Here is a 14,159-nt window from a genome sequence, read left to right as displayed (position 1 = left end):
CAGCAACTGAATGATTAGTGTACGTCATCGTTTGAATCGTACGCTGAAGACAATAGTGCTGCTGAAGACATCAGAGATAGATGGTATAGCTTTCTAGGACAAGAAATCAATGGTAAGACTTACAGAGATATTTAATTGCGAACAGATGGACTTATGTTATCAGTACCTTGTTTACATTTACATACATGTATGTTCAGCAGTTTGACTAGATATTCAGTGGCAAATACTCCTATTCTCCAATGTCACAAAAACGTTCTGGTCGTGAAGTTATCTCAATATTAAAAGTCTGGTGAAATCATCACGTTCTTGTGACTGAACCGGGTGACTGAATAGCTTCCTGGGGGCAATAATATACACTCGCAACAGAATCGCAACCTAAAAGTACGCGCGAGTTTTAATTTTTTTATATTTCTATGCGCGGTTTTTATCAGGTCATTGTGCGACACTCAGGTCACGCCCTGAGCGGGGGGTCATGGTTGGCCAATTGTGACGTCACAACGGTGTTCGTTTACATCGAATAGTAGTCCCACGCCGCCTTATCTCTGCCCCGGCGGTGGCAGTCTCTGGATCGGGTGGGTAACCCACGCTCGTTAGCAGAGTTTGAATGTACCCCTTTTCCCAGAATTTTTCACTGAAAAACACCCCCTTTTTTGGGAAAATCTGGGAGAAAATCACTGCGAAAAACACCCCCTTTTTTCCGATATCTGGAGATTTTACCTAAATGTTTGCCAAGACATTTGAATACCATAATTTACCAATTTCAAAGAAAGTGTGCTGACTCTTGGTGAAAAAAGAACACATAATACACTAGCTTAGCATGGGTTGACTTTGTTTGATGTGCACAGTAACAGACTGCCTTGTTCAATGTATGCTTAGTAACATAATGAAAACTTGAAATACAGTGATTGTTCAATGTTTTGTCTTCACCATATGTTCATCAGTCACACTCATATACAATCACTTTTCTGATCCGTTTTGATCTTGTATTAGTTGATGGCTCTTGAGTTATTAGACATCATCCGTCATCTGTAGCTGCAAAAACAAAAAAAATCCTTCTGTAGAAAAATCACTTGTAGCTAAGGGAAATTTGCCACCAGCAACAACCATTTTTTTCACAGAATTTCAGCAAAGATAAATAGTACTCTCCTGCTTTCAGGTAACTATCTATCTACTACAATCTCAACTGTTAACATGTACTACAAAACACTACATCATGCGATGTAAATGTCAGTAAAATAAACCGTGGTACAATCTACTGAAGACAGTTAATTCAACTAGAAATACTTCTTAGTACAAAACACCACATGCAACTTTTATTACAATAACCTGAACAGATAATCTAACAAATAAATGACAACCAACCCAACGAGAAATACTACAACTACAAAACACCTCATGCAAGTGTTAGTACAATCTATAAAATGACAACTGATTCAACTAGAAATAACGGTAGGCATTATCATGTTGATTCGCTGACTTGAGTTGACCAGCGATGCCTTACAACTTGTAAGCTAGTAGCTATGGACCAAGCTGTGATATCGCAGTGGTGTTGTGGCGTCTATCGAACGCGCTCGGGTCAAGGGTCATCGCCACAGACCTTGACTCGAGCGCATTCGATAGACGCCACAGCACCGCTGCGATATCACAGCCACTATGTACCAAACAGCACAGCTAGCTACATTTTTGCTGCGGATCCGTAGCCCTACCACTCTCTTTGCTAGTTGTGTATGGGGAGTCCCCAACACAACCAGCAAAGAGAGTGGTAGGGCTACGGATCAAATACAATGGATCCGTAGCCCTACCACTCCCTTTGCTGGTTGTGTTTGGGGAGTCCCCAACACAACCAGCAAAGAGAGTGGTAGGGCTACGGATCCGCAGCAAGCTACATTTATTAATTTATGAGTTTCGCTAAGTTTTTGACAAGACTTACTTGACTCGGAGAACTCACTTTCCAACATTTGAATTACTTCTGGAATCGCTGTGTGTACTCCAGGTACACATCCACAATAACCGCATCTCAAACTTTCATTTTCACTGACAAATTCCATGCATTCTGCACAGGTTTTGCATCTCCCGCGAAGAACACCTCTACCATCGACTGCCATATTGCTAGTCATACAGGAAGTTGTTGTTGGATGTTGAATTAGCTATCTCCCCCCCCCATAATACAGCGTATCACTTCATAGAACACAAGAACAAAGTTTACCATCACAGGGACGGTCACTGGATTTCTAAACAGCCAGAACATACTTAGAGGTTATAAACGGCAAGCGAGGGTATTTGGTTGCGGATATAAGACCTCTGGGGTGAAAATTAGCATATTTGGCGGGAAATAATCACCGAGCGAAGCGAGGTGATTATTTTACCCAAATATGCTAATTTTCACCCCAGAGGTCTTATATCCGCAACCAAATACCCGAGCGCACCGTTTATAACCTCATTATAATATGCTAACGTTAAAAACAAGTGGGCAATTGCGTTATTTAGGGCCGAAGTTGGAAAGAGAGTTCAGGAGCGCCAAGCCTCATACAAACTCTAAAAAAGAGCATTTCAGAACGCGCGCGCGTGCACAGTTGAATTCATAAAATACGGTTACGCAACGCATCTATATCGCAATTAGACATCGAACTTGAATAATTTTACTTAAAAAAACGCTCAAAAAACTTTGAAAACTCATGTTGTTGTTACATAGCCTCCGCTCCTTACAGAAACTCTTCATTTGTTTGTTCGTCAAGCTGCACTAGACTAAAATTTAACAATAAAAATCAATCTGAAGCCATAGACTTGTTCGACATTATGGCGCGTCGAGCTCTCAAGTTGGCGTTCGAAATTTGCGCGAGCTCAAAAATGTTGCGCAGCGCGCAGGTCTCCTTGACCCCGGCCCTAGCCAATCAGATCGCCGGATTCCAGCTAAGCATATTAATAATTTTAATCGAACTGATTTGAGGGGTGGGCACGTAGCTGCAATCACCTTCACGATGTGATGTACGGTTCTCCCGGGACGGTTCTGGATCATGGCTTAGGGGGATCGCTGCTAGGTTTTACTCTCTCGAGTGAGAAAGCGTCTTGGGAGAAGAACCCGACCTATTCTCGGAGGGTGATCTGAAAAAGTACCCCTTTTTCTCGATTTCACGGACCTAGATGTCTCCGTGATGTCCGACTAAAATTCGACCCCTTTTCCGCGAAATTTCTAACGAGCGTGCGTACCCGGCTGCTCCGAGACTGCCACCACCGGGATCTCTCCCCGGTATCCACTAACAAAACAAAGTCAGTTTACACGTTCGCCAATGCGAATTGAAATCCGAAGTGGCGAAAAAAATCGATCCTAATTCGCCACAGTGGCGAAACTGAATTTTGTCTAAAATATATGGCAAAATAAAGAAAAAACGTGGGTTTTTTTTGTCTTTTGTTGATCTGCGCTTCTCTGTCGGCGATTCGCAAAAAAACTGTATCTACTTCCGCATCATTGCGTTCTTTCCGTCGTGCGCATTTGCAATCGAGCCAAGTCTCGCGAGAGATTTGACGTCATTTAGTCTAGTGTACAGCATGCATAAATGACTCTCGCGAGAATTGAAACTTCGACACACGCAATCGAGCCCTCGCTATAAATTTGACGTCTCGCTCGCGAGAATTGAAACTTTTGCTATGCATAGCAGACATACGCATTTTAATCGCGGCCACAACGTTCGGTGTTGCACTTGATTTGCATTGCGGTCTAGATGTTCCGGGTTGTGTATTTTAATCGCGGTCTTAAATGTTCCATGTTGCGGTCGATTTTCATCAGATATCAGTGATATGATGGTGTAGGGACAGATTTGCTTTATCTACCAATGGATGCACGTCGCTTTTAAAGACTATTTTATAATTGAAGCTGCAATTTTAAAGTTCTTCACTGCTTCTGCAATTGTCATTTTGAAAAAAAAACATTTTTGCCTTTCCAGTAAAAACAGATAAAAAACAAAGCTACAGCAGAGGTTTTGTGTTGCAGAACATTCAGACTTGGACAAAATCACACACGCATTGCTGTTTTCATTCAAAATTCCCCAATTTTACAGCAAATTTCTTCATGTTGTCGCTATAAACAAGGTCTGTCAGGAGATTCCATCATTGTTCCATTGAGAAACTTTTCTCCTGTGATGACCCTGTAAGACCTTGTTTTTATTTTAATGTATTGTTTTCTTGTATATCCCAAAAGTTTTTTTCCTATTGTAAATAGACACTAAATGTATTCATTATGTTCATTGTGAGTGCATGCAGCATGTTAATCGCACTCAGAATTTCAGTTTTGTTTTTTTTTTTTTTTCTGACTTTGTTCTTATCAAGTAGAATCACGTCAAAGTTAAAACTGAAATAAAAATTGTTTTGGCTTTTTAAGTATATATACGTGTTTGTATCCTGTTTGTATCCTTTGTTTTGGTTGACCATGTTCATTCTGTAAGTAAAGCATGAGGGCAGCCTATTAAACATTGCCTTTACCCTCAAATTCTGCCACAACAAAATTATTATAATTTATGGTGGCGTTGCACTAAAAGGGACAGGTTTCTATCAGCCTTTCCTCTGAACAAATTGACGGACTGTGCATGACTTTCAAAGGAGAACAAAGGACTAAAATCGCACAAACAGTCAATGTTAACTACCAATAATGCCAGAACCAGGGATTGAGAACTGCCCCTTTAACCAGCACACTTTTATTCAAAGCAATATATTTTATTTATCAAAGATGACATGAAAACCCCCCTCATACTATAAATTTACAAAAAGCAGAAACTCTACAGTTCAATAGTTTACTTGAAGGACAAAGAGGGTACATATTCGCAGTAGAAAACCTGTTTTGGTATGATAAAATAAGTCAAAAACTTGATACTACTGTATGAAATGTAATATATCATTTAAAACGAGAATATGTAGGTTTAAAAACTACAATTTTGTTTTGCATTGTCTCTTCTCATTCGGAAATGGCAGGGGGATTGGAAGACTGACATTCAAAAAAGTGATTGATATCAGGATAAGCTAGATAAAAATGACTCTGATTCAAAAAGACACAACAAATTTCTGTTTTTGTATACATAATGTAGTATCCTAAGAACATAATGTGAAAATGCGACAAAATCTAATCCAGCGAGAGCGGAGTAAAATTTAAATTGTTTTGAAATATTGTATACATGCGAAAAAAAAGTCATATAGTCATGTCAAAAATCATGCAAAAAATGAAATATTGTGCAATGATAGCGTGATTGGTCATAGCGCCCTCGTGCGACCATCTGCTCACTGTCGAACTCATTAAAATTTTGAGATAATGGCAGCGTGTCGGCATGGCCGGGCACGGTCTCTGGTCTCCGTAACAGGTCATTTAAAGCGTGGAAATTATCACCGATTGCAGAAATCCATAAATAACAGGACACTAACAGGTATGGCAATTATCAGGTACGTTTTAGCACACACATTCAGTGAAAATCGTCATTTCTTTCGGGACGTTTTTACCAACCCATGCAACAAGCTACAATCTGGCCGTACATTTGCTATTAAATAAAAAAATGTTTTGTGAACATGAGAAGAAACGGTCTGTCCAAGATGAAAATTGAAATTTTGATCCAAAAATAGCGATCAAAATTTGCAAATTATTTTCGAAAAATACTCATTTACAGCCTGCCAGTTGCAATGAGTTGTGTAAATAAAATTTGTCTGAAAATTTGTAGATTTTCACTAGAGATATATCCCTGCAGAGTTGACATGATGTGGTGTCATGTCTGCTTATATGTACAGTAGTTTAATACAATCTGACTGTGTTACAACTAATATGTATGGATTATCCTTACACAGTGCTATGTAACGGGGTTTCTCTAACTGACCTTGACCTTTATAGCTGAGAAATTCACCATCACAATTGAAGTGAACCACTCTATTCCATCTCCAATCACAAACATATATGCCATCTTGTTGGTGATCAAAACACAAACCCATTGGATACTCTAAGTGTCCCTTGCCAATGTCTCTTATACTTTGCATCTGGTGATTGAAAACATGAACACAATTCCTGCCAATGCCAAAATCCGATACAAAAATATATTTCTTATTCACAATGATATCATACGGTTTATTGACTTGTCCTCTTTTAGTATTTGCAATGTGTTCACCAGATTTCTTATATTTTCTCACACATTTTCCTTCCCTGTCACTAATGAATATAAAACCATCAGGACTCAAGCAGATACCTCTTGGATCAATGTCTTCTTCTCTTCCAAAACAATTTAAAATCTTGCTTTGTCCAGAACTCACCACAACCTGGTGATTCCCAGGGTCACTAATAAAGTATTGGTCATTGTCTTCATCCACTGTGACATCCCATGGCATAATTGACTCTGGGAATGCTTGGAATTGTAAGATGAGATCACAGCAGAGTTTGATTGGATCAATAACATGAACTCTATGATTGTATCTATCACATATAACCCATTGACCGTTGTTCTTGATGTATATTCCCTTGGCCTCATCAAATTGTCCCGGCATTGATCCTTTCCCAAACACTTCCAGAACACTGTCCTTGACCGGATAGCCTAGTAGGAAAACAGAAACGTAAACAAAGGTCAACAGTCAATTTGCAAACTACAATTTCTATGAAGTCAAACATTTTCTGATCTCACAAATTTTGACTGAATGCAAACTTCTTTTGTTTATACAAACACATGGGACATTTAAAGGAACAAGTTCCTCACATAGTTATGTAACTCTAGTTTCCATGGCAACCTATTTACATTTTATTGACGGAAATGTGATTTTCAGTCCATAAGGTAAGTATATTTGGTGTTTTCAGCCCACCCAATCACTGATGCATTAGAATGCATTAATTAGTATCAAATCTAATTTTTACTTCAATATCAGAAACTATCTTGTGTAAATATGGTAATTGTGTATCAGAATGAAGGAACTCTCCTGTGAAAGTGGATATAGATAGCATTGATGTATCCATCACATGGTGTTGAAAATTTGACACCAATCTATTATCATGGAAATGTATTGCAGTGTGTTAAACATGAGCTGTGAATATAATTCAGATTGTAGGTCACTCAGTGAATCATTTGTAGTTTTTGTCCCTGTGCCTGAATGTGATAGCGCCCTTTACAGCCATTGTGTATTTTCCATGTTCTGATCCCATTTGATTAAATAATCACAAGTGGCCACTTCTACCCGAAGAGAGAAAGGAAACATTCTTTTGCCTATATGACTTTGAACGACTTTGAAACTGCATTTGCATTCACATTTGTTCTTGCAGTGTGCATCTCGCAAAAAAATTATATCCGGTTGACAGCTAAGCGATAAATCATCTCCGCTAATGTTTCAGTTATGCCAGATATCAGGGGCAACATCAGGGGCCTAAGTATTGATTTTAACGCTTTGTAGTGACTAGGACTGCAGATGAAGTCCTGTGCACTTATACAGTGACTTGAGTAAGCCTTTCAAACTATGCACACAATAGTTCTCCTTATAACATAGATTGTATGTAGCAGTGATGAGAGATAACAGAGTTCAGAGGAGGTCATGCAGATATATATAATATATATATATATATATATATATATATATATATATATATATATATATATATATATATATATATATATATATATTCCACACACAGGGGCATTGATTTTGAATTTTGACTGTACCTCTGCATACTCTAAATTTTTGAGTAAACGTTGATGAATGACCTCTGTTTACCTAAAACATAAGCATGATAAGCGGCATCAAGTTTGTGTATAGCATACATAAGTATGGATAAGCACCTCAGCCCAGCTATTGAATCGAAGTTGGTCAACAGATTTTAACAATAATAACACACTATGCATGGTTTTTATTGAGACCTTATTCAAAACGTTTTACAAAATGAAGAAAAATGAAAATATATTTGGACTCAGTAAATTTGTTGTTGTTATATTTATTGTTGTTGTTGATAGTATTTGCAGAAAAGAACAAAATATGCGCTGCAAAATTCAATACAGCCTAACTATACACATGCGCTGCAAAATTCAATACAGCCTAACTTTACACACAAGGGGTGTCTTTTCATTTTCACACACTTTATTTCATCGACTAAACTGCACCTAGCAAGCATCGAAAGTGATAAAATTCGACGTAGGGTCAAAGCATATTTGTCCGCCTCGATCATACTCAAACATTTTTTTAATTTTTACCGATGAAAAGTCGACAAATCAGCAGGTTTTTCAGCGCATCTTGTCGGCTCTTACATTTCAGGTTTAAAGACCCCGCGTTGGATTGAGTCACGTGGGCGCATTTCAAATCGAACCAATAGCAGAGCTTGTACTGAAGAAAATTTAAACTAACCTCTCTCAACCTGTCTCACTTTCAGGTACACTTCTTTTGTTTCTTCAGGATTTCTGCTTCACGGACAATATCGTCTGCAAACGCTGATGCTTCTCAGCTTTCATCACCACTTCAGGATGATGGGTCACCAAGTCTCGGGTCTCGGACTTCACACCTACGAACTCACTGAAAACAGTATTTAATTTACGTTCCTCTACTCTGTCTCCCTCAACTATCACTGATCGTAATATTTCTCTTCCTCGACCCCTGTCTCTGTTTTGTGATCGTACCATTCCACTACTGATTGTAAGTTTCCTGACCTTGGCCTCGAGGTTTTCATTCTTCTCTGCTATCTCTTCATCTGACAGTAGATGTACATCAGTTATCTGTGCTAATGCAGAGTCTTCTTGTAGTCGTTTGAGTTGAGAATCCATTGCAGGATCTGTTAAAAGCAATATCAATGGGATCGTCAGCGAAAAAAAGAAAGAATTATCAATGTTACCGCCTGTGTATTTCCACAGATACCAAAACTAGATATGGGATCACAAGGGTATATGTAGACTTGGTTCAAGTCTGTGATTTGTGAATGTTTGAGTGGAGTGAACGCAATGATTTGTATTTCTGCTTTCATGTGAAACGCGCGCGTGAGTGGACGCGATGAGTTGGGTGAACGCGATGAATGGAGTGAACGCTATACAGCGGAGTTTCACCCGGAATCACAGACTTGGCTTTCTTGCACGATCTGCGTTGCTATAAATTATTCATGAGATGACGTTTTTCTTTACTCATATATTATTCATAAGATGACATCACTAAATTTTACACATTGGGAGGAGTTACCAATTGACCCAAACGAGACGTGCATAAAACTCTCACATGGCGTTGTTGACAAAATGTCGAGTGCGATCATTCCCACAAATTAAGTCAGCACGACCTCTGTTGTATCACCGAAAACGCGTGAAAATATCTGTGTTGTTTGTTGGGCCCATGTTTCAAAATGCGAAAATCGTCGCCGGTTATTCAAGGATGGAAAAAGACACCGTCCTTACAGTTGTAGCCTGTTCTCTTACGTGCCCAAAGCGATGGAAATCAAAACAATGTGGGGCGATTTCGTATGTCAGTGATTTCCCGCTGCCGGTTGGTGCGCAGACGAACACATCTTTTCCCTCGATGTAACACTCAACAAGCTTTCTTTGGTAATCTCGCATGATTAGCGATGGTCGACCGATCAGTAGTAAAACGCGGTTGATGTACGAACTTGATGCCATCATGGATGTAAAAAATAGAATTTTTACATCCATGATGCCATTATTCGCCAAGATATAAAACGTACTCGATGTCTAGCTTTGCACGGAGATTACAACAAACTTTTTAATGCATGCAGAGGTTTATTAGCAATGCGTTCTTCTTATTGGCCAGAATAACGGCGGGGGCTGTCAATCATTTTGTATTTGCTCTACGTCACTGTGTACACAGTCCGTCTCACCGCCTGTACTTTGCAAGAAGTCCAAGTCGGTGAATCCGGCAGAAACTAACTCACTACTGCGCAGACTCAAACGTGACGCATTCAATCGCTGTGAAAACCTGGCGTGAGCTGCCAAATTCCGGATAGGTTTGTACGAAATAGGAGAGACACAAGATAAACTATAATAAATGATTTTATTTTTTTTAAATTCACCGACTTGAACCAAGTCTAGGGTATATGGAGTAATATGACAGAGCCCCATGACCTGTCAGTGCAATCGCGCTGTACTAGCGGTATTTGCATGAGTGCTGCGGTGTATTTGGCGGCAGTCCTTTCACGAGCTTCGCTCGTGAGAGCTCTTGAAAGGACTGCCCCCGAATACACAGCAGCACTCTTGTAAGGGACCGTTCAGTTTTTACGGCCGGGGGGGCGGCAAAATCCAGGGGGGGGTCATCATAATTTTGGAATCCACGAAGGGGGGGGGGGGTCATCACTTTTTCACTGGTAGGAAAGGGGGGGTCACCACATTTTAAAAACATAATACCTACAATAAAGTTCACTTTATGCCATGGCCATGATCGACCCTCTTTACCGGCGGGCCGGCTTCGGCGGCCCACTACAATAAATATATACTTTATGTATTACCCATGACCCTCTTAACGGGCAGACACCTTTTGCGGCCAACTCCAATTAGGTTTACTTCATGCAATGGCCATGATCGACCCTCTTTACCGGCGGGCCTCCTGCGGCGGCCCACTACAAAAATTGACTTTATTGTAATACCGCATGACCACCTTAACGGCCGGACGCCTTCAGCGGCCATGGTCAGTAAAGTTTACTTCGTGCAATGGCCATGATCGACCCTCTTTTTACCAGCGGGCCACCTTTGGTTGCCCACTAGAATAAAGTTGACTTTACGTAATGGCCCATGACCCTCTTAACCGGAGGGCTGCCTTTGGCGAACCACTCAAATAAAGTTTACTTTGTACAATGTCCATGGACATAAGTTGTCTATGGAAATGAAGTTAAAAATTGCCTTACAGTCGTCCTAATTAACAGACGTTTGCATGGATGTGGCTGAGAAGTTTTGCACTTTCATCTCTGCTACACGAATAAAGTGCGCCGCGTACCGGAGTTCAAATCCAAACCGTGCGGGTAAATTTGACATATGGGTTTTGGTTATTTTTCAGCAGGGGGGGGGGGGGGGGGCATCAAATTTTTTCGTCTGACAAAGGGGGGGGGTCATCATTTTTTTCGCGAAAAATGCAGGGGGGGTCTTTATTTTTTTGAACACCGGCGACAAGATTTTGCCCCCCCCCCAGGCCGTAAAAACTGAAAGGTCCCTAAATACCGCTAGTACGGCGCGTTTGCACTGACAGGTAAGGGGCTCTGTTATTATTACATAGTATACCTTTTATTTGCATCATTCAACAAGAAAATCGACGATTAGTAGTGCGTAATACTTGTGTAAGTCGTGATGAAATTTGAAGTTGCTTATGTTATAGATATATCTATCAGTATGAATTTTGTATTATTAACGTCATAAAGATTATACTTTGCAAATATTCAGAATCTGTGTCCAAATTAGTGCATTCGTAATCTGTATTGTTTTGCATGGTGGCAGTATTACATGCCCTCTCATGACAGCGGATTGTACGAGTGGTAACTCGTGGCAACCACATAGCAGGGCGAATCATGTGCACCCTTCAAGTAACTTTAGTTTTCTCAACTGCAACTCGCAGATTTCCCGAAATTTGAATTTTTGGTTGGCTGACACGAAGCATCAAATCTATCTTGCTGTAAATTTGGCCATGCCCGGGCAAACTAAATATGATGCGCCGATCAGTAACTTACATAACATTGCAAAGAGGTAAAAGTTATGATAAGCAGATAGATTGAAATACAAAATATTGTTTTTTAAATATTATAGTACATGAATTTATTGAATGTTTAGATTAAATACAAAAATATGTTGTGGCAGCAGTCATGAACTAATGTATTAACAGATAGTATTACTTTTTACTTGAAGTAATTTGTGCTGTGATGCTTTGTCGCAGATAAATATGGCTACAAAAATGAAAACACATTCAGTAAATTGTACATTTACTACCAAATATACCAGATATATGCGTTCTTACATATGTAAATGTACAGAATTTTAAAGAGCACGTCAAACCTTTGACCATATGTTCTGTGTGTTTCTGCAATTCGAACTCCTGCGCCTCAGATCCTTGTAAGGATTGTTCGAGGTCTGTACGTCTCTTTTCCTCCTTTTGTTTCAAAAGCTGATCAAGAATGTTTATCTGGTCTTCAGTCACCTGAGTACCCTCCATTTCAAATTCTTGCAGCAGGGCTCTGGCTCTGTTCACCCTCTTGAACGTACGTTCAGTGGTGTCTTGCTTCCCGCGTAGAATGTTGTCAGTATCTTTTTGCTGTTAGGTAACCCTACATTGGCAGAACAAAAATCAGAAAATACAAAAATGAAGGCTATGAATACATTATCTAAGTAAACCATGAACTACTCAAGCTTAGTGAGATAAACATCACATCATTGACGCATGTACGCACACAAGACAGATGCCAAAGTTGTCAGTGTATCATAATAAGAAAACGTAGAGAACCACAGACATGTCGATCCCTTTAAGAATAGTCTATTTTTCGAAAAGTTGTCATGGCTCACAGCAATTGTACGATATTTAAGTTTTTTCTGCATCTTGCACTAGACACGATAATGCCCAAGGTTACACAGAGGCTAAGAAACGTAATGCAACTGCTAACAACCTGAGACCATTAAGTCAGTTAGAATAAAAACATGCAGTCGTTACAAATGTTTTAACCCGTCGAATGTAAAACGACCGATAAAACAGTCATTTACATGTATTAGTGCATGGAGTGTCCGAGATACCAAAATATTGAATTATATGTCTATTTACCATACTTTTGGACCAGCTCCTTTCTACACAAAAGTACTCGTCGTAGTCAATGGTTACGTCAATTTCTAAGTGATATGCACCGATTTTATCCAATAGTTTCTCAGACAGGAATTTATCTTCCATCATGTCCTGCAGTCTTCCTTTCTCGTATTCTGACCTTAAGAATTCCAGTGCATCTATTGACTGACAGGACATTGTAAAGGAAATACTTTCCTGACCAGTGCCCTTCACTTCCATCTCGTCATGTTGCCCATCAAGTGCGTGACGAATTTCTTCAGTTCTCTCTTTGACCTCATCACTTTCATAGAAACCCCTCTCCACTTCCTCAACTGTTCTTCCTCTCTGTGCAACAACTTCAATCACTCTAACCTTCACCTTCATGTCACCTGTATAGGTAAAACAAAGGAAATGAATGCTTTTTTCATTTGGTGAGTTGGCGATTATTTGTGAAAGCGATATGAGAGCTTTGCGTGACGATTCTTTGCCAATGAAAGCTAAAGCAATACGGCTAGTTTTCAATTGGGTTCGAACCCACAACATGCGGCATCAGTCTCCTAGCGGAGAGGCCACAGAGAGAACCGCTCGGCTAAATCTCCACTCCTAAAAATGAGTGGTTCAATAGCCGGCTAAGTTGTTACATTTTTCTGACTGAGACCGCTCCACACGTTGTAGAGTTCGTGAATATTTAGATCTTCAGTTTGAGCAGGGACTTCACTCATATTACTTATTAACAGTTATTTTCCACAAAACGGCGAAATTACTCTCACCTACCTGGATCACGTTCCTGAAATGTCCTATTTCTGGATGGTTTTTGAGGTTCTGTCATTCCCTTTTTCTTTATTTTATCGATGACATGTCGGATAACTAACAAGCAAACGAAATATTCAGCAATAGATAAGTATATAAATGCTAAAGTGATTAATCAGGCAATACATACATAAAACATCCCTTCCATAGAAGCAAGGGAAAATGCAAACTTCGACACTGACAATAGTTCCTCATCTTGTATCAACATTTCTTGTAAACGTTCGAAGTGTATTAGTAAGGCAGTAGTGACGGTTGAAAGATGTTGAAAATTGACAAGTTATAGTATCACATTATTCGATATACGTGTTTGTCTATAATTAGGGTAATACCTTGTTTTGTCCATGTGGACTGCTTCTTTCCTTTTAAATCGATTCCAAGTTGATTCTCAGCGTCATCTTTCACCACTCTGACGAAATCGTTGTTAATATTCTCCAGCTCTGGCGCTACTTTTCTTTTAATTTCAGTTCTGATGCTATTCGCCCTTTTCAGTGCAACTTTATAATTGCACAGAAATTCAAGGATATGGTCCCGCAATTTGTCAGATTTTGACATATCTACGACGACGCTTTCTTCATATTCAGGCATATGAACCCTGACCAGTTCATGGCTTTGAGATTTCTCGGGAATGATAATAG

At 39.6% G+C, this 14,159-nt stretch overlaps 2 protein-coding genes and 1 long non-coding RNA gene across 3 annotated transcripts in view; 1 reads left to right on the top strand and 2 right to left on the bottom strand.

Moving 5' to 3' along the window:
- The window catches only part of LOC139130258 (ubiquitin carboxyl-terminal hydrolase 25-like), a 67,080-nt gene extending 62,701 nt beyond the window's left edge, over window positions 1-4,379 (top strand). Inside the window, 1 exon segment of the mRNA XM_070696009.1 lies at window positions 4,284-4,379. The gene's annotated coding sequence lies outside the window, so the exon portion shown is untranslated.
- Window positions 813-2,129, bottom strand: LOC139126815 (uncharacterized). Its single transcript, XR_011550809.1, has 2 exons — window positions 1,931-2,129; window positions 813-1,032 (listed from the first exon to the last, which is right to left on the bottom strand). It is a non-coding gene; the product is annotated as an uncharacterized lncRNA (long non-coding RNA).
- A 1,301-nt stretch (window positions 4,380-5,680) lies between the features above and the next one.
- Window positions 5,681-14,159, bottom strand: part of LOC139129330 (uncharacterized) — a 19,607-nt gene continuing 11,128 nt past the window's right edge. The window contains exons 2-7 of the mRNA XM_070694963.1: window positions 13,854-14,159; window positions 13,489-13,581; window positions 12,718-13,103; window positions 11,961-12,216; window positions 8,341-8,761; window positions 5,681-6,554 (exon numbers count right to left, since the gene is read on the bottom strand). The exon at window positions 13,854-14,159 is cut by the window's right edge and continues 971 nt beyond it. Coding sequence (XP_070551064.1) covers window positions 8,385-8,761; window positions 11,961-12,216; window positions 12,718-13,103; window positions 13,489-13,581; window positions 13,854-14,159 — 1,418 coding nt within the window. The 3' untranslated portion in view covers window positions 5,681-6,554; window positions 8,341-8,384. The remainder of the gene's footprint in view (window positions 6,555-8,340; window positions 8,762-11,960; window positions 12,217-12,717; window positions 13,104-13,488; window positions 13,582-13,853) is intronic.

Source organism: Ptychodera flava, chromosome 3 (assembly GCF_041260155.1).
Source record: "Ptychodera flava strain L36383 chromosome 3, AS_Pfla_20210202, whole genome shotgun sequence".
Classification (NCBI taxonomy): domain Eukaryota; kingdom Metazoa; phylum Hemichordata; class Enteropneusta; family Ptychoderidae; genus Ptychodera; species Ptychodera flava.
The sequence above is the reverse complement of the archived record's forward strand: the minus strand, read 5'-3'. Positions and strand labels throughout refer to the sequence as shown.